Raw genomic sequence first — 20175 nt, forward strand, 5'->3', positions numbered from 1 at the left:
GACAGATGAATGGATAAAGAAGATGTGGCACATATATACAATGGAATATTACTCAGCCATAAAAAGAAATGAAACTGAGTTATTTGTAGTGAGGTGGATGGACCTGAGTCAGTTTTTTTAAAATCAGAAAGGGAAACAGGATGACAAGATGGATTTTGGATTTGGATAGTAGAATCGGGAGCGTGAATAAATCAGTTAGATTAGATCTAATCTAAATTTAAGCTTAAGGCAACTCTCCGTGCCTAGAACCAACTGGAGATGCTCCTCATACTACGATTTCTCACCATATAATCAATATAGATCAACAGAGTCAGAATACATGGCATTGACTCAAGGCTTTCTAATCTGACTGCCCAGAAGTTTTACAAATATTCACTCAATACCTGGAAAAAATCAGGTTATGAGTAGATTAGCAAGTCTTATTTCATAGATGTAGAAACTGACAGAGAAAGTTTAAGTGCCTAATCCAAGCAAAACTGGACATAAGACACTAGCATCCTGATCGTTAAACCTAAGTTAATAGGTGTAAGTAACTAAATTAATTTTAGTTAATTAATTTAATTAATTACAGAATCTAAATCACCAGAGCAGAGTACAACATGAAAAAATCTTGCCCTGTTTAGAATTTCTGAAAGAGTTTCAGACTTCACTCCCCCCCACCAAAAAATTATCATGACCACAAATCTCTCTTAATTCCTATCTTCCAAAAGCCACTTTATGAATATTGACAGGTGACCATCATCACTGAGGAGGTTCCAACATTAGATAAACAAACAATAAAAAAAAAAACCCCAAAACCCAACAAACAACAACAGCAATAAAACCACAACAGGGCAGGTTGTACATCTCTTACCTTCTATATTTCCATGAAGGAGACAAAGTTTTCATATAGAGTTCAGACTCTATTTTCTCTAGACACAGAGATTAAAAATCACAATCCTCACAACACATATTGCAGTTATCCTGCACTTTCTAAGCTTACAACACACAGGCAATGTCCTCACAAGCCATTTCCTGGGCTACACACAGTGACCACTAAAGTGAAGGTTAAAGCATGTTCGCTGTATCATCACCAAGGCTCACTCCTACTGCCTGATGGTCGATTTTATTTCTCTGTATATGGCATCTCCTCACATTCACAGGGGGAATTACTAGAGAATCCTGTGGTTTCCAGTTAGCATTTTGCTGACCAGAGTATCTCTTGAATCTTATACCTCTTTTGCTTTTCCTTAACAGCAGCAAGGAAGGGACCAGAAAAGGTGTACAGATTTTTTAAAATGTATTGGACAAAGGAAATAAAGTGCAAAGAGAAGCCAAGAAGAAAATTGGGTATAAGAAGAGGCAAATGTGGACGCATAATTAAACGGACAGAAAGGTGACTCTCTGGAGAGGCTTTGGACAATAGGACACCAGGCCCAGCTGAGGGTTAGAACATCTTTCCCAGAGCATTTCACAGGGATGGCATTTGGAAGGCATACTATGTGCTACAGTATTTCATCCCAGTAGTCCATTTAGCCATTTATTTTGTCTCAAACAAAGGTATCAAAAGACCTGATGTAGGAGACTGGGAGAAGATATCTAACAGCCAGAGAGGCACAGGGCATAGTGGTGAGACTGTAAGTCAGACGATTCTACATCTGCTACTTACTATTAGTTAGCGTCCATGACTGGGATACTACCTTGAAATATTGAGGGAAACACAATGTACTTAAAATGCATGACACACAGCAGGCGTTCAACATGTGGCTACTATTATTATTACTGCATAGAATATCCCAAAATAACCTGGAAAATTAGATTTTAATATTATTTGTATTATTATTTCTCTTTGATGAATATAATTTATTATTATGTCAATTACTTGGTATTTAACATATATTTAAATGTATGATTTCTCCACTAATAACATAACCTTTAATTATATTTCTACCTTCAATAACTCAAAGTGCTTCTACATTTATGAATACATTTACTGTCATAACGTCATGGATTGCCGGGAGGAAGCAGGGTTATGATTTCTATTTTGCAGGTAAATATTCTTAGGCAACAATAAGATAAACAACTTCTTCAAGGTCAGTGTGGTAGTTGGGACTTAAATCTAGATGCCTCAATCCCTTCCCAGCTCAAGTAGAAGTCAAATCTCATTTCTTGGGGCCTTCTTGCTTCCCTCAATTTTTATTTTCTATTTCTGATATTAATTTATGAGGACATGGGGATAGAGCCAAGATTCAACATCAGTTTACAAGGTTACCTTCTTGTTTTGCTCAACAAATAGAGATGTTAGAAAGGTACACAAGCCTGGCACCAAACAGCCTTGGGCGATAAATCCGAGCTTTAATTCAGCAAAGCAGATGATATTGTCTCCAGTATTCCAGTTCCAGCTGGGGATCTTTGGCAGAAAAACCTGTTTCATGGCAGAAAGTAGTAGAAACAGACTTGTGGATACAGAGAACAAACTAGTGGTTACCAGTGAGGAGAGGGAAAGAGGGAGGGGCAAGACAGGGGAAGGGGATTAGGAGATACAAACTACTATGTATAAAGTAAATAAGCAACAAGGACATAATGTACAGCACAGGGAAATATAGCCATTATTTTGTAGTAACTTAAATGGAGTAAAATCTATAAAAATATTGAATCACTACATTGTACACCTGAAACTAATACGATATTGTAAATCAACTGTACTTCAGTAAAAGAAAAGAAAGTCAAATATTAGAAAGAAATATACCTCAAGAAAGTTCCCCGAATTTGCAATCATTTTGTTCGCTTGTTTAATCTTTTTGAAATATAATTAACGTATAACATTATATTAGTTTCAGGTGTACAACGTTCAATATTTGTATATATTGTCAAATGATGACCACAATAAGTCCAGTTAACATCCATCACTACTGTAATTACAGATTATTTTTTCTTGTAATGGAAACTTTGAAATTCTATTTCCTTAGCAACATTTAAATATAAAATAAAGTATTATTAACTATAATCACCATGACTCTTTTATACTAGAAATTTATACCTTTTGTCCCCATTCCCCCATTTTGTCCACCCCCACCTCTGGTAACCACCAACGTGTTCTGTTAATCTATGAGCTCAGGGTTTCTTTTTTGTTGTTATTCAACATATGAATGAGATCATATGGTATTTGACTTTCTCTGTCTGACTCATTTCACTTAGCATTATGCCCTTGAAGTCCACTCGTGTTGTTGCAAATGGCAAGATTTTATTCTTTTTTATACTTTTTGAGAAGACTGTGTATTCTGGTGCTTTTTTCATACTTTTTGAGAAGACTGTGTATTCTGGTGCTTTTGAATGCAATGTTCTGTATTTGTCTAAGTCATGAGGTATAATACGTTGTCTAAGGCCAATGTTTCCTTATTGATTTTTTAATCTGGATGATCTATCCATTGAAGAAAGTAGGGTACTGAAGTCCCCAACTATTATTGTATTGCTATTTCTCCATTTAGATTTGTTAACATCTGCTTTATAAATTTAGGTCCTCCTATGCTGGTGTCATAAATATTTACAAATGTTATATCCTCTTGCGGGATTGACCCTTTTGATAATGTAACGCCCTTCTTTTTCTCTTATTACAGTCTTTGTTTTAACGTCTATTTTGTCTGATATAGGTATAGCTTCCCCAGATTTCTTTTGCTTTCCATTGGCATGGAATCTATTTTTCCATCCCCTCACTTTCAGTCTGTTTGTATCCTTATATCTAAGTTTCTTGTAGGCAGCGTATAGATGCGTCTTATTTTTTTTGTCTATTCAGCCACTCTATGTCTTTTGATTAGAAAATTTAGTCCATTTATATTTAAAGTAATTTACTGTCATTTGTCAGGTGTTTTCTGAAAGTTTTATAATTCCACTGTTCCTTTCTTCTCCTCTTGCTCTCTTCATCTTTGATTTGATTACTTTCTGTAGCAGTATGCTTAGATACCTTTCTCTTTATCTTATTTACTATAAATTTTTGCTTTGTGGTTACCATGAAGCTTGCATAAAACAATCTACAAGTCTCTTTTAAGTTGATAATAACTTAAGTTTGATCACATCAAAAGCTCAATATTTTTATCCCCACAACCCAAGTTTTGTTTTTGATATTACAATTTACATCTTTTTATTTTATGTATCATTTTACAAATTATTGTAGTTATTTACTACTTTTGTCTTTTAATCTTCATACTAGCTTTGTAAGTGATTAATCCATCACCTTTACAACATTAGAATATTTGGAATTTTACTATATATTTACCTTTACCAATGAGACTTATACTTTCATATGTTTACCTTTTACTAATTACCCCTCTCATTATAGCTTAAAGAAGTTCCTTTAACATTTCTTGTAAGGGTTATCTATTGGTGATGAACTCCTTTAACTTTTGCTTGTCTGGAAACCTCTTTATCATTCCTTTCATTCTGAATGACAACTTTGCTGGGTGAAGTATCCTCGGTTGGCAGTTTTTTTTTTTTCTTTTAGCACTTTGAATATATTGTGGCACTGCCTTCTGGCCTGCAAAGTTTCTGTTGAAAATCTGCTGATAATCTTATGGGAGTTCCCTTATACGTAACACGTTGTTTTTCTCTTGCTACTTTTAAAATTCTCTCCTTGTCCTCAACTTTTGACACTTTAATTAGAATGTGCTTGATATGGGTCTCTTTGGGTTCCTTTTATTTGGAACTTTCTGGGATTTGTGGATCTGAATATCTGTTTAGGAAAGTTGACAGCCATTATTTCTTCAAGTCAGTTCTCTACTCATTTCTCTCTCCCTTCTCCTTCTGGGACTCCTATAATGTGAATGTTGGTCCACTTGATGTTGTCCCATAAGTCCCTTTAAGCTATCTTCACTCTTTTTCATTCTTTTTTCTTTCTGCTGCTCTGATTATGTGAGGTCTATACTCTCTATCCTGTCTTCAGGTTTGCTGATCCTTTCTTCTGCTTCCTCTGGTCTGCTGTTGAACCTCTCTATTATGTTTTTTTTTTTTTTTTTTTGCAGTTCAGTTATTGTATTCCTCAGCACTGTGACTTCTATTTGGTACTTTTTAATATTTTCTATCTCTCTGTCGAAATTTTCACTTTGTTCATCCATTCTTCTCCTGAGCTCAGTGAGCATCTTTATGATTGTTATTTTAAACTCTCTATCAGAAAAGTAACTTATATCCTTTTCATTAAGGTCTTTTTCTGAGGTTTTGTCTTGTTCTTTTGTTTGGAAGATACTCCTCTGTTTCTTCCTTTTATTTGACTCTCTGTGTTGGTTTCTGTGCATTGGACAAAAAAGCCACCTCTCCCTGTCTTGAATGAGTGGACTTGTGTAGTAGATGAATCTTATTGTTCAACCCTGTCCTAGCCCTTGGTTGTTTCTCAAACCCTTGTCATTGTCCAGTCTGCCTACTTTATTTTTAGTGGCTCCCAGTACTTAAGGGTGTGCCAAGACCTGTCCATGTCCCAAAGGGGAGGATCTCAGTCAGCACCTAAATTCAGAATGACTGGACTCCAGATCATCAGCCAATAGCTTTTAAAGTATGTAAACATAACTCTTTCCAAATTTACATTTTTATGTAGTTGACAATCTTAATGGGGCTCCAAATTTTACCTGCAACTGGCAAAAGCCTTCTGTGTGTAGACTCATTATAAAATAATAAGTTCATACATTACTTAGATGAACTAAGTTCATTTAGTTCTACAGACTAAAAGGGGAGGAGACTGAACAGGCTATAATGTTACAATACCTTGTTATGGGACTGAAGTATCTGTATGATGACTCTGGTATTAGGGTAATAGTTCTTGATAGAGAGCACCCTACAAAAATAACAAATATGCTCATTAGCGATATGCCATATCCAATGTCTTTATAATATAATTCAATTCAAAATTAAGTTGATGTGTGGGTAAGCAAAGGAAAACAGCACATTATAAAGTTCATTGTTATGATCTTTAATAGCACACACATGGAAGAGTGCTATGGTTTTAGTGACTTAGTACATTAAATCTATGGAAAGGTAAGCTTTTGGTATTAAGAGTGGTCTTCTGGGAGCAATTCTTGAGGAGGAAATAATCAGTTTCATGTATTTTAGTCTTCAAACTCAAACAAATTAATTACAGAAAAAAACAGAGACTGAATTGCTATCTATAGCTCAAAGTAGCTAACAGACTGTCTAATCCAACTTTCTTATTTTACAAATTAAGAAACTGAGATCTATCTTATATTTACTGTATGTTACAAGTTTTCAGCCTTTTCTTGCTTTTTGTAGAGTCACCTTCAGCTATGTGTATTTATTTTGCTCTGGTGGCCAACAGTTCATCTGGGTTAGGTACAATGGCATTGCCCTCACAATGACAGTTTGAATCTCCTACCACAAATTGAGTTCCTGCTCATAGACAGTTCACAGTTCAAGATGGTAACACTAACCCTAGCCATCTTGAAAATACTGCCAATAGTCAAAAGCACATCATACTGAACCATGCACAATCTTTCACTAGGACTACTGGAGAAAAACCCCAGTAAATAAAGTCTATGAATAAGGTTCACAAACCACAAATGCCATCTTTATTTTTGAGGGGCTGTTAGTCAGAATGGTGCTATCTGAACAGTTATCAGTTATTTGTATGCTTGCTTTTTAAATTTAGACAGCTATTATCCCTATGGAACTCCAGGAAAGTAAGTGGAGAAGCACACTGACACACAGTAAACTCTATTTTGACTTCCTTTTTCATACATCTGCACAGTCTCTGGGGCCAAAAAATAAGGCAGAAACCTGGAATATGATGAACCCTGTGCTGTGATACATGACATCTGTTTAGTCCTATGCACGGGGCTTTATTTTAAAAGAGGTAAAAATAAGACCAGCATTGGAGCATGTTAGACACTGTGCCAGCTTCTTACCTCATAATGTTTGAAGTGTCTTCAGCATGTGAATCACTGCACAGAGGGTTGGCTATAATCAGGCATGCTTCTGCAGAGTCCACCTATTCTTCAAGATTAAACAGCAGCCACCTTGTTAATTATATATGGGAAATGCTCACGTGTTCCCCTTTGGGGTTTTCTTATGGTTTCATCATACAATTTCCAATAAGAAAGAGAGCACACTTGGGAAGGACTTGTGATAAGGATGTCTTTACATCAGAATCACAGTCCAGCAAATGCTGAAAAGGGCTGCATAGACGGACCAGGGTCTCCAACATAGATGTAGATTGCTTTAAAATGGAACAAGTGAATAATGATATTTTTCCTATCATCCAGAAACATCAATTTATGACTAGTGATGAGTAGTAAGATCTTTTAAAGCAACTTCCCGTATATTTATTTACCTTTCAGAATAGCAGAAAAATTATTGAAGTGGCTCTTATAACCCCAAGTCACAGGAAAGAGAAAGATTATACTGTGTTGGTCAATTTTTGCTTCAATTCTTTGTGTTGACTCTATAGATCTCTGCTTTAAAAAAACTGAACCTTTTGCTCCATATGATTGTGCGAAACCTAAAACATGAGAGGAAGTGAGGATTGATCTTAAATGCAAGATGTCTAGAGGGTTGGCTGTTGCTCAGCTCTTTTACTCTCAGCCTAATTGGGATCTCTGCTATTTTCCTTCATGCCTTTCCTATCAGAGGGCATATCAGTGTGTTTAGGAGGAGCTGGTAAAAGCTGACAGACTCCTAGAAACCTGTCATCTGGTAAGAATCCCACTTGGATAGAAAGATCTAACACACTTCTGCTATCCACAACTTTTTCAGATCTCTTAGACTGATAACATAAAACTGTTCTAGATAGAGAATTTAGTGAAATTTAAAAATTTAAATATAAATGTAGGTAAATAGTGAGGTCTGCTTGGTATTTGTCAAGAAGGATTTGGAGGTCAATTACTAACAGTTCTTTATGATCAGTTTTTTAAGCTGAAGAAGTCATATTTCCCCCAATTCAAGAGTCTGGAGTAATCCTTTGGGAAGAGCAATACACACTATCGTCTTAATTGCTGCAGCTTAGGAAAACGACAAGAAGGAAAAGAACTAGATCTCACCGCAACTCGCCTCAGATCCTCCCACTTCAGTGCAGATCCAGAAACGAAAGTTGTATAGGCCATGTAGCACTTAAATATGGCTTCCAATTCCAAAGAAGGAGGAACCCTGGACAAAGAACATAGTGCCAGATACGGAAAAAGAAGATTGGCTTTGGTTTAGAGATTGTTATATTATTTAGTGCATTTAATAAAAACTCTAATCTTCTCTTGGAAAACATCCGTCCTCCATTATTAATCCACTTGCTTAGGTGATGTGGATACCACTAGCCTAATTCCAGAAATGGGTCTGAAGCTCAGGGGCAATCAATCACAGAGACATGAAAAAATACAAATCAGATTAATGCAAAAAAAGGGGGGGAATTACTAAGAACAAAGAAGTTCAGGATTAATGAAAACATTTCAATTATTCAAAAAGACATAGCATTCTAAAACAACTATGAATTTAATAAAATAGCTTCTAAATATAAAAAAAATTTTAACAAAACGAGAGAAATAGATGAACCTGCCACTGTAATGACAGATTTCAATGCATCTCTCTCAATTACTGACAGATCAAGGAGAAAAAATAATCATCAAGTTTGATATCTATAAATTCTGCAAACAATATTTAGGATATCTAATTTAAATTTTTTTTCACCTTTACTGAGGCAAAATCGACAGTTAAAATTGTAAGATATTTAGTGCACAACATGATGATTTGATGTATGTATACATTGTGAAAGGATCCCTCCCATTATTTAATTAACACATCCATCACCTCACATATTTACCTTTTTGGTGGGTGATGACATTTAAATTCTACTCTCCTAGCAAATTTCAATTATACAATACAGTGTTATCAACTATAGTCACCATGTTTTACGTTAGATCCTCAGACCTTATTCATCTTAAAACTGAAAGTCTGTACTCTTTTTACCAACCTCTCCCTATTTTCCCCAATCCCCAGACCCTGGCAAACCATCTTTCTACTTTCTGTTTCTATAAGTGTGGCTTTTTAAAAAATTTCCAGATATAAGTGACACTATGCATTTGTCTTTCTCTCTCTGGCTTATTTCACCAGCTTATAATGTCTGCCAGGTTCATCCATGTTGTTGCAAGTGACAGGACTTCCTTCCTTTTTTAGGGCTGAATGATATTTCATATCATTCAAATATATATATACACACACATACATATATATATATATATATATATACCACATCTTTATTCATTCATCCATAGATGGAAACTTAGGTTGTTTCCATATAATGGCTATTGTGAATAATTCTAATTTTCCTCAACAGCACACAAATATTTACCAAAATGATAATTTACTTGACCAATAAGGAAAGCCTCAACACACTGCAAAAAAAAAAGCTGCTGTACATATAATGACCTCTGATCACAGTACAATTAAAAGTTAATAACAAAAAAATTGAAAAATATTCATCATAGTTGGAAATTTTGAAAAACAGACTGCTAAAAGTCTCATGAGCTATGAAGAAATTATAATGAAATTTATAAAATTCTTAGAAATTAATTATGTGAAAACTAAATATCTAAGTCTTTGGATACAATAAAAGCATGCTTTAGGGGAAAGTTACAGCTTTGGACATTAATATTGGAATAAACCCAAAGAAATAAGAAGAAAAGAGACAATAAACACAAGAGTGCAAACAGTGAAATAGAAAAGAAAAATAAAAGAGAGAAGATGAACAAAGACTGGTTCTTTGAAAAAAAAAATCACTAATATAATAGGCAAAGCTGTAGTAAAATTGATGGAGAAAAAGAGAAGACAAAAATGACTCATAATAGTGAAAGAAGATAAAAATACCTACAGGCAAAGTAGAGATTAAAAATAATAATCAAAGAATACATCAACCAACCAAACGCAACAGCTTTTAAAACTTAGACAAAATAGACAAATTACTAAAAATAGATCTTACCAGAACTAACTCTAGAAGACTATTAAAGGAAATGAAGTTTAGTTTAAAAATCTCTCAAAATTAAACAAAAATGAACAAAACATATACATAGACCCACACACTAAACAAAATTTTTAAAACCACCAGTTCTAAATGGTTTAGCAGGCAACTTCTACCACACTTTCAAGCAACAAATAATCCCATTTTTACACAAAGTCTTTCAAACACCTTAAAAATAGAAAATGGTCCCCAACAAATACTACAAAGCCAAAATAACCATTATAGCAAAACTATTAATTTAATTCACCACATTAACAAATTAAAAATTACACAGCCACCTCAGATGCAGAGAAAAAGTTGATTAAAATATCTTTTCACAGTTAAGAAATAAAACTCACGGTATATTAGGAAGAGAAAAGAATATCCTTAACCAAATAAAGAGTATCTCTAAAATAAAAAGGATGGCCTTAGTGGGAAAATATTAGAAAAGTTTTCTTTAAAATGAGAAATGAAGAAGAGATACAACTATTGCTTTTTTCTCAACATTATATTTGATGTCTTAGCAAAAGCAATAAGAAAATAAAGATACACTGTACACATAAGGATTAGAAAGGAAGAAATGAACTCTCTTTATCTGAACTAATATGATTATTTACATAGAAACCCCTAAACACTACAGAAAAATAAATAGAGGCTAATTTAACAATATGGATGAATGGAAGATTAATATACAAAGGTCAATTCTGGTTTTTCATACCAAAAGCAAACAAGTAGAAAATACAATAAGACACTATTTCAAATATATCAGAAAATATCAAGCACTTATAAATATACATGTCACATATATTTATTACATATATACATATGTAAAATTACATAATATATAATAAACATCAGCAAGCCTGGGAAATTATACAATATTATTGAGACACTAAACGAGATCTAAATAAGTAGACAACCATAGTATAGTCAGAGTTAGAAAGCACTTGTAACACAAAGAATCAATTTTAAACCAAAGTTTCAATTAGATTCCTCCCATCAATTTCCACAGGGTTTTTCATAGTTCATGATAAAATGATTATAAAATTTATATGAAAGATAAAGGGCCAAGAAGAGCTTGTCAACTATTGAAAAAAGAAGAGCAAGGAGGGAAAACCTGCCCTAAGATGTATAAGGATTAATTATGAATCTTTAGCAATTAAAAAAGTATAGTATTAATGCAGTAAGAGATAAATTGATTATAAAAACACAGAATAGACCTATTTATACTGGTAGCATGTCAGATCAGTGAGGGGAAAAGGGTTTATTCAATAACTAGCATTGATAAAATGGTTATCTATGGAAGAAGCTGAAGTTTTATTCATGCATCATGCCATAAAAAAACAAATTCCAGTATAATTAGAGATTTAAACATCAAAAAAAAATTAAAAATTCTTAATAGGAAATGTAATTAAATATCTTTTAAATATTGGGATATGGAAAAATTCCTAAACAAAAACCAAAAAAATCATTAAATACAATTGAAATGATTGAAAATTTGAACTATAATAATATTAAAAACTTTTGAATATAAAAATACTTCTAATACTCAGTGAAAAGACAAGTTATAAACTGGAAAAATATAGTTACAATTCAGATCATGAAGAGTTAGTGTCAAGAATACATTAAGCACTCCTAGAAATTAAATAAGAAAAACCCCACAAACAATCCAATAGAAAAACAGGTAAAATGCATGAATAGGCTTTTCACAGGAAAGAGGAAACGTGTATGGCTAATAAACATGAAGAGAAACTACATACTTAGTGATAAGAGGCTTATAAATCAAAACCATGATGAGATTCCACTTTACACTGATTCCACTGCAAAGATTAAAAAGTATGACCATGCCAATTGTTAGAAAGAATGTAGATGTATAGCTACACAAAGTCCCTTACACATTGCTGATAAGCTTGAAAAATGGTGCAACCACTAGTAAAAAATGATACTGTCTCTTAAAAATGAACATTCACATTCGTCACACCATTAAACCACCCTCCCCCCACACACACATACACAGACACTCTTGCACAGGTCCACTAAGAGCCATACATAAGCCATGTTAATAACAAAATTATTTCCAATAGAAAAATCTAGAAACAATGCAAATCACACCAAGAGTGGATAAATAAACTAAGGTTTACTCTGTCAATGAAATATCATATAACAGTAAACAATTAACTACAGTAACACTCAGAAAAATGAGTGTATCTTAGAAATATAAAATGAGGAAAATCTAAGTACCACAAGATTCCATTGGTGTGATCTTCCTTCTGTAAAGTTAAACATAGCTAAACATTTTAAGACTGTACATAATTGCAATAAAACTACAGGAGAGATAAAAAATGATGATGATGTACAAAACAACTGAGAGCAGTATGAAATGTGAGTAGGATCATATAGTTAGATACGGGTTCTGTCCTAAATTTTGTCTTGACGGTGAGTTCATGTACTGGTGCTTAGAGCATTATTAAAAACAGCTACTTACAAAAACAAACAGTCAAAATGTGCTTATGTATAAGTCAAGTACAAAGGTTGTTGTAAGAATTATGATAAATCCAATTCTAATTTCCCAACACTAAAGAAGAAAACTAAATCCAGTTATGTCATCCCTCTGCTGAAAATCCTCCAAGAATTCAGAACTGACTCGGAGAAAAGGCAACTTCCTTAAAGCCAAATCCTTATAATAGACTATACAATACTTTTGTTATCTGGCCCACTATCAACTGCAGTATTTGGAAATTCTCTGTACTTGTCAATCCTTTTGAGTAAAACTTCCCCTATTCCCTTAAAACATATGTGAACAAGTGAGAGCTTTGCACGTTTTCATATATTAAACATCACTAGAGATGGGGCCTTTGTTTTCAGGCATAGTAAACTAGGTAATTTCAGCCAACCTTCTACTAAGGATACATAAAAATGCTGGATGAAATATAAAAACATCTATAAATCATGAAAGATATAACCAGACCGTGAAGAATTTCCAGGCCAAAATCTAGAAGAAATCAAGGTCTTGGAGGTTAAGTCCAGTCCCCCCACCTCCCAAAGCATTTAGTAATTCAGAAGATACAGCTACCAAACTGAGCTAACATTCTGGTGATGTCATAGGGTAAGAGGTCCAAAAACTTCCAGCTCCCCTGACACACAAAATGAAGACTATAGCAACTTCTCCAAATTTTAACCTGGCATAACAAAGGTATGCAGGCATAGAAGAAGTGTAAAATTGAATAAATTAGTTTTCAGATGTACTTTCATTCTGAGTTTGTCACCTGGGTAGTACAGTGAGCCTCAAGCACTGAACTTGGATTTACATGGTACTAAGGCACAAGTGCCCCATTGTACTTGGAAGAAGTAAATAAACATCCTCTCTGGGGGCTTCCCTGTGGTGCAGTGGTTGAGAATCTGCCTGCCAATGCAGGGGACATGGGTTCGAGCCCTGGTCTGGGAAGATCCCACATGTCGTGGAGCAACCAGGCCCGTGAGCCACAATTACTGAGCCTGCGTGTCTGGAGCCTGTGCTCCACAACACGAGAGGCCGCGATAGTGAGAGGCCCACGCACTGCAATGAAGAGTGGCCCCCGCTTGCTACAACGGGGCAAGAGAAAGCCCTCACACAGAAATGAAGACCCAACACAGCCATAAATAAATAAATAAAATAAAATAAAATAAAATCCTCTCTGGAAGAATGTATTATTTTTCTAGGCTACAAGTTATTTCTATAAATACTTTTTAATAGAAGAATAAGCACATAATCTAAGACAAAAAAGCACACAAAGAAAAGAAGATACTATGTGTAACAACCAGTGGAAACAACAGACAAGAAAAACCAAAGACTTAAGACATTGAATTACTAGACACAAACTACAACATAATTATGTTTATTTTATTGAAATAAATAAAAGGTAACCTTGGAAACACAAGAAACTATGAAAATGGAGAATATTTGATAAAGAACCAAATATAAATTCTGGAACTGAAAAATACAATAACTCAAATTAAAAACTCAATGAATGAGTTTGTAAATAGATTAAACACAGATAAAGAGAGAAGTAGGAACCTGGAAGGCAGTTCAGAATAAAGTATCCAGAATGTAATAAAGAGATACAAAAAAGAGGAGAAATACAAAACAGAGGGTAAGAAATATATTTGGCATGGTAAAAGAAGGACTAACATACTTATAATTGGATTCCCAGAAAAGGAGGAGAAAGAACATAGTGACAAGGGCACTATTTGAAGAAATAATTGAGAATCTTCCAAAAATGGTGGAAAACACCAACCTGGAGACTCAGGAAGACTCATGAATACTAAGCACAATAAATTATCAGAAATTCAAAACTACACACATCATAGTAAATGTATAACATACTTTCACATTAAGTATAACATAATTTTTTAAAGAAGATAATTCATTAAAGAAGATAGTTTAACAGACTTCTTAATAGCGACAACAAAAGCCAGAAATCAACAGAATAATACTTTCATGGTTCTTAAGGATAAAATGCGGCAGCTTAGAACTCTATATCCATAAAATTATCTTTCAAGAATGAAAAGAAAATAAAGATGGCCTTACATTAAAAAAAAAAAAAGCTTGTCACTGGCAGATCTGCACTTAATTTAGGATAAAAATGAGCAAAAAGAAGCATAATAGAAAATAATAGGAAGAAGAATATGTATATATTAAATCACCTTACTGTATACCAGAAACTAACACAACGTTGTAAATCAACTATATTCTAATTTTAAAAATGGGCAAGAGAACAGCCATTTCCTAAGAGGGAACCCAAATGGCTTATACATATGAATATATGCTTAGCCTCATTACTAACCAGAAAAATGAGATTATAAACCACAATAAGATACACTGTATTGCATAACACTATCCTAAAGAACGGCTAAAACTAAAAAGACTGACATTTCTAAGTGTTAGGTAGGATGGGAAGCTACATTTCCAAGCGGTAGTAAGGCTGTATGGTGAAAGGAGCTCTCAGGGCTGCTGGTGGAAGTGCAGACCAGAAAAAACATTTTGAATGACTGACAGTTCTGTTACAGGAAGATTTACTACCCTGCAATTTAATGCCTGGGGACCAGGACACATATATAAGAATTTTCAAAGCAACATTCTTCATAATAGCCAAAATTGAGGAGAAATGTCAACCAACAGTAGAATGGATTAAGAAAAATTGTGGTGTGTTCATATAATGGAATGCTCTACTACACAGCAATGAAAATGAATAGGTACAGCTACATCCAGCTGCAACAAGGATGAATCTTACAAATGCAATATTGAGGTAAATAAATTTATATTCCATTTATGTGAGTTTAAAAACAGGAAAAACTTAAATATTCTAAATAAACATAGGAGATAGGACAATTAATAAATGTAAGATATAAAGTCAAAATCATAATTATCTCTAGGGACTAAAGATTGGGTTATAATTGGGGAGGGTTTTCCTGGGGTGCTGGCAATAGAATATATCTTGATTTGGGTGGTGGTTACATGGGTGTTCACTTCATAGTAATTCATTTTAATGTATATTGTAATTCTATGTAATTTTCTTTCTGAGTTATAATTTGGGATAAAGAGTTTTAAACATGCTGCTTAATTATTACCTTGCTATTTTAAAAATAAATGTAAGTTCTAAGATATTTTTTCTATGCTCCAGTGACTCCTGTGCAACTCTTGGGAATTTTTCACTCAACTTTTGTTCTTATGAGATTATTTAATGTTGAAAAAGTTAGAAAATATTTATTGCTATGCATGTGATATATCTATTGGAAAATATTTAATGATAGACATATAAAAAGGAGGTAATCATTAAGTACTGGAAAAAAATTTGAGGAAATGTACTGTTATCCAAGACCAACATTTATTAGCCATAATGATATAAACAGTGTCGCTGTAATTACAAATTAGAAGATAAATATAATGGAACAACTGAAGAAGGGAAAGTGGTGCAGAGGGCTGAATAATATACATCTGCAAAATATCAGGTGATGAATAAATACTGTGTACAACTGAGGAATCAAGAGTGATAAAACATAGATTTAAACTTAGAAGAAATAGTTATCTCTGAGCAGTAAGACTGGAAAAATAGGAAGGGGTTAAATATTTGGTGATAAGTGTTTTGTTATTTGATGTGTAAGTTATGTTCATATATTACTTTCTGGAATAGTACCATCTTCTGGATTCCTACACGGATCTGCCCCATCCCTCAACAACTGCTGAATTAGGTGACCCTTACATCAGCGGTCCCCAACCTTTTTGGCACCAGGGACCGGTTTCATGGAAGACAATTTTTCCATGGATGGGAGGTGGGCCGGTGGATGGTTCAGGCGGTAATGTGAGCGATGGGGAGCGGCAGATGAAGCTTCACTCGCTCGCCTGCCGCTCACCTCCTGCTGTGCGGCCCGGTTCCTAACAGGCTGCGGACAGGTGGGTTGAGGACCCCTGCCTTACATGTTATGACAACGTGCCTGTGCGTACATGATTTTCATTTATCCTGATCAGCATTATTGTACCTTTGCAATCTGAGAACTGCTATCTTTTTTTCAACTCTAGAAAGTTTTCATCTTTTCATTTGATTGTGAAAACCTGCACATATACAAAGTGTATAGGATGTATGCATTCAATATAAAGAATAATAAATCAATATTTATGTACCCACTCAGGCACAATAACAATACAAATTACTCAAGGAAATAAATATCTCATCATTATTCATTGTTGTATATTCTCTAAGCCTAGTTATCTGGCTCTTCTGGATGTTTGGAGAGCTACATAATATCAATTTTTTTTTCCTCTTAATTTAGCCATAGTTAGTTTTTGTTGCATGCTACTACTTATCCTGAATTATAGAAACATAAATTAATATTTTACCTTTATGACATTTTATAACATATCTTAGATATTGTTTTGCTTTAAATAATAAGCAAGTAACCAAAGAAAGAAAAGTGTCAATTTCTATATCAGTTACCTAGGTTTGCACAAAATCCGGCACAATCTTTGTGGCTTAAAATAATGAGTTATTATTTCTTGAAATTCTTTGTTTTGACTGGGCTCAGCTGGGTGAGTCTTCTGCTCCATGTGGTTTTGTTGGAGACATGACTCTGTTTAGCTGAGAGCTCTAGTGGGCTAGAACCTCTGAGATGGCATCACTTACAGGTCTGTTGCCTCAGCTGGGCTTCTGGAGGAGCTGGCAGCTGGAGGGGCCTCCTCCCCCTAGAGGAGGAGGTGAACTTATTACATAGTGGTCCAGGGTTTCACGACACTGAGCACAGAAGGTAACAGGCTCCTTATGGGTTGGTCCTTTAACTGGCTCAGTCATTTACACATGTTTCACTGGTTAAAATGAGTCAAAAGGCCAGCCCAGATCAATAGAAGGGAAGCTAGAAGACTCCACTTTTGGTGGGAGGAGGAGAATATGTGTAAACATTTGGGAGGGGTTTCTGGTAGCCATCTTTTAAAAAACAATCTACCACTGTCTTCCCTCTGCTGAATTCTATTTCTCAAGTTAAGTCAAAGGCCAGCACAGGTTTATTGAGAGGAGCAGCATGAATGTACAGGAAGGAAAGGTAATGTGAACCTCTGCACCAAAGGAAAATCCACCACAATCACAGATTGTGATAACTGCTTTAAAGCAAATAAATGGAGTGATGAGATAGGAGGATTAGAAGACGTTAATTTAGATAACTTGGCCAGGGAAGGACTCTGAGTGCTGGGAGATGAAAATAAATCAGTCACATAAAGCAGAAGAGCTTCTGAGCAGAAAGAACAGATCAATAACGCAGCCTTTACAGAAGTTCAGGAGAGACAAGATAGGAACTTTGAATAGGGTTGTGAGAGTGGAGACAAAATGGTAGAATTAGGATTTATGTAGGAGATGCAGTTGATGATGAACGTGTACACAGGGTTTGAGGGTGACAGTAAAGTCAAAGACAACGCCTAGTTTTCTGTTTTAAGGACCGGCATTAATGAGGTCCCACTTGCTGAGACAGGAAAAGCTGTTTCCTTTCCTTCTTGTTTTTTAATTTTTAATTTTTTAATTTGCCTTGTGAGATGGAAAAGTTGGACATTAAATCATGAGTTTACTTTTGAAAATGTTGAGTCTGAGGGGCCTTTGAAACACTGGGGTGGGAATACCCAGTAAGCAATTAGTTGTGTGACTATGAAGCCGCAGAGAATGTCTAGTGGGTGACATCAATTTTGGAGTCTTCAGAGTATAGATGTAATTGACAAAATTCTAGATAGACACTTCCAACATTTTGTACCATTTAAGGAATTTCATTCATTACCTTGACGAGTACCTACAATAACCTACATTAGTCTATGAAAATATATCAGCAGATAAAAGAAGTTACTTTCCACACATTTAATGATTTCCTCTTTGTCTCAGCTGGGTTACAATTATTAGCCTCTTATCACTGGTTTTAGCACTTTGGTTTTTTTTGTTTTGTTTTGTTTTGTTTTTTACTATTTTTAAAGTAAGGATTCAAGTAATACACAAATTATTGAAAAGACAGGCATGACAATGATCCTGAAGCAAAACTCTTGGCTCCCTGTCAACAGCACCATAAAGAAATTCAAAATGCTTACTGGTTATCTCACACCCTGAGAGCCCAAGGTAACGGTGGGTTGAAGGTGTCAGAATGTAAAGAGAGTACAGTGTTCAACTATGAAATGCGTGAAGGCCGAGGTGATCCGACAGGCAATCCTGGATAAAATCAAAATGTCATTTCATATCTGGGTGACTTATTTAGTGAGTGATGTCTGGATAATGGATTGACCATTTGGAAAAAAATAAAGAAGTTAGTTCCCTACACATTACACAAAGTCAATTCCAGAGAGCTTAAATATAAAACATTTCAATATGAAAAACTAAAAATGCTAGAGAGATAGTTACTTAATTCTAGGACAGAGGGGGTCTAAGCATGTCAGAAAAGTAGAAAGCCAAAAGGAAAGAGTTGGTGGATTACAGTGCATGTAAATCGGATGCTTCTGTATTCGATTTACAACAAAAGCATGCATAAAAATTAAAAAGCAAAGGGAGAGGAAAAAATATTTACAACATATGACACAAAGCAGCTAATATAAAAATATAATGAGGCTTAAAAGTCAGCAAAGTAACAGAGGACCCTCCTCATAGAAAAGAGGATAAAAGAAATAAAGAGCCATTTCAAAAAAACCACAAACCATCAAAACACACAAAAATTGCTCAGTCTCATTAGGAACCAAAATTGTAAAATAGAACAGTTAGAAACCATGTTGCCTACTTAAAACGTTTTGCATTAAATAGGCATTTCCCAGTGTTTCACTGGGAAAAACATCTGGCAAGATATATTTTCAGAGGCTAACTCTGGTCATGAACTGCTTTTTCCTTACTTATTGCTTACTGTTCTTTCCGAATTTTAAAAATTAATACCGCAAGGGCAATTTTCTTCCATTACAAATATTCACACATATTTCAAGTATTCCCTGCCCATGGGTCATATAGATACACTTACTCTCCCAGGAAAACAATCTCAGTATTGATCTCCCCTGCCTTATGGCGGAGAAAATTCCTCAGGAAAGCCGTCACACTGTCCACAGTGATGTTTCCACAGACCACAATGAACCTAGAAAGTGAACACATGGGAGGTGGATCATCCCAGGAACAGAAGTATCTTCCTGTCTAGATTTAGAGATGGACAATTAGCTTAAACTTAGTTTGACATAAAAGTTGGTATTTGATACCTCATTGTAGTTTTGATTTGCATTTCTCTAAGGATTAGTGATGCTGAGCATTTTTTCATGTGTTTGTTGGCAATCTGTATTGTCTTTGGAGAAATGTCTATTTAGGTCTTCTGCCCATTTTTGGATTGGGTTGTTTGTGTTTTTGATATTGAGCTGCATGAGCTGCTTGTATATTTTGGAGATTAATTCTTTGTCAGTTGCTTTGTTTGCAAATATTTTCTCCCATTCTGAGGGTTGTCTTTTCGTCTTGTTTATGGTTTCCTTTGCTGTGCAAAAGCTTTTCAGTTTCATTAGGTCCCATTTGTTTATTTTTGTTTTTATTTCCGTATGCTAACACATATATACAGAAACTAAAAAAAAAAAAAAAAAAAAAGGTCATGGGGAACCTAGGAGCAGGACAGGAATAAAGATGCGGACGTAGAGAATGGACTTGAGGACACGGGGAGGGGGAAGGGTAAGCTGGGACAAAGTGAGAGAGTGGCATGGACTTATA

At 34.7% G+C, this 20175-nt stretch overlaps 1 protein-coding gene across 1 annotated transcript in view; it reads right to left on the minus strand.

The window, feature by feature from the left end:
- KCNU1 (potassium calcium-activated channel subfamily U member 1) overlaps positions 1–20175 on the minus strand; it is a 133492-nt gene that overhangs the window by 84158 nt on the left and 29159 nt on the right. Inside the window, exons 10-14 of the mRNA XM_007104069.3 lie at positions 19454–19564; positions 8013–8118; positions 6882–6964; positions 5728–5797; positions 2252–2404 (exon numbers count right to left, since the gene is read on the minus strand). Coding sequence (XP_007104131.2) covers positions 2252–2404; positions 5728–5797; positions 6882–6964; positions 8013–8118; positions 19454–19564 — 523 coding nt within the window. The remainder of the gene's footprint in view (positions 1–2251; positions 2405–5727; positions 5798–6881; positions 6965–8012; positions 8119–19453; positions 19565–20175) is intronic.

Source organism: Physeter macrocephalus, chromosome 20 (genome assembly GCF_002837175.3).
Source record: "Physeter macrocephalus isolate SW-GA chromosome 20, ASM283717v5, whole genome shotgun sequence".
Lineage (NCBI taxonomy): Eukaryota > Metazoa > Chordata > Mammalia > Artiodactyla > Physeteridae > Physeter > Physeter macrocephalus.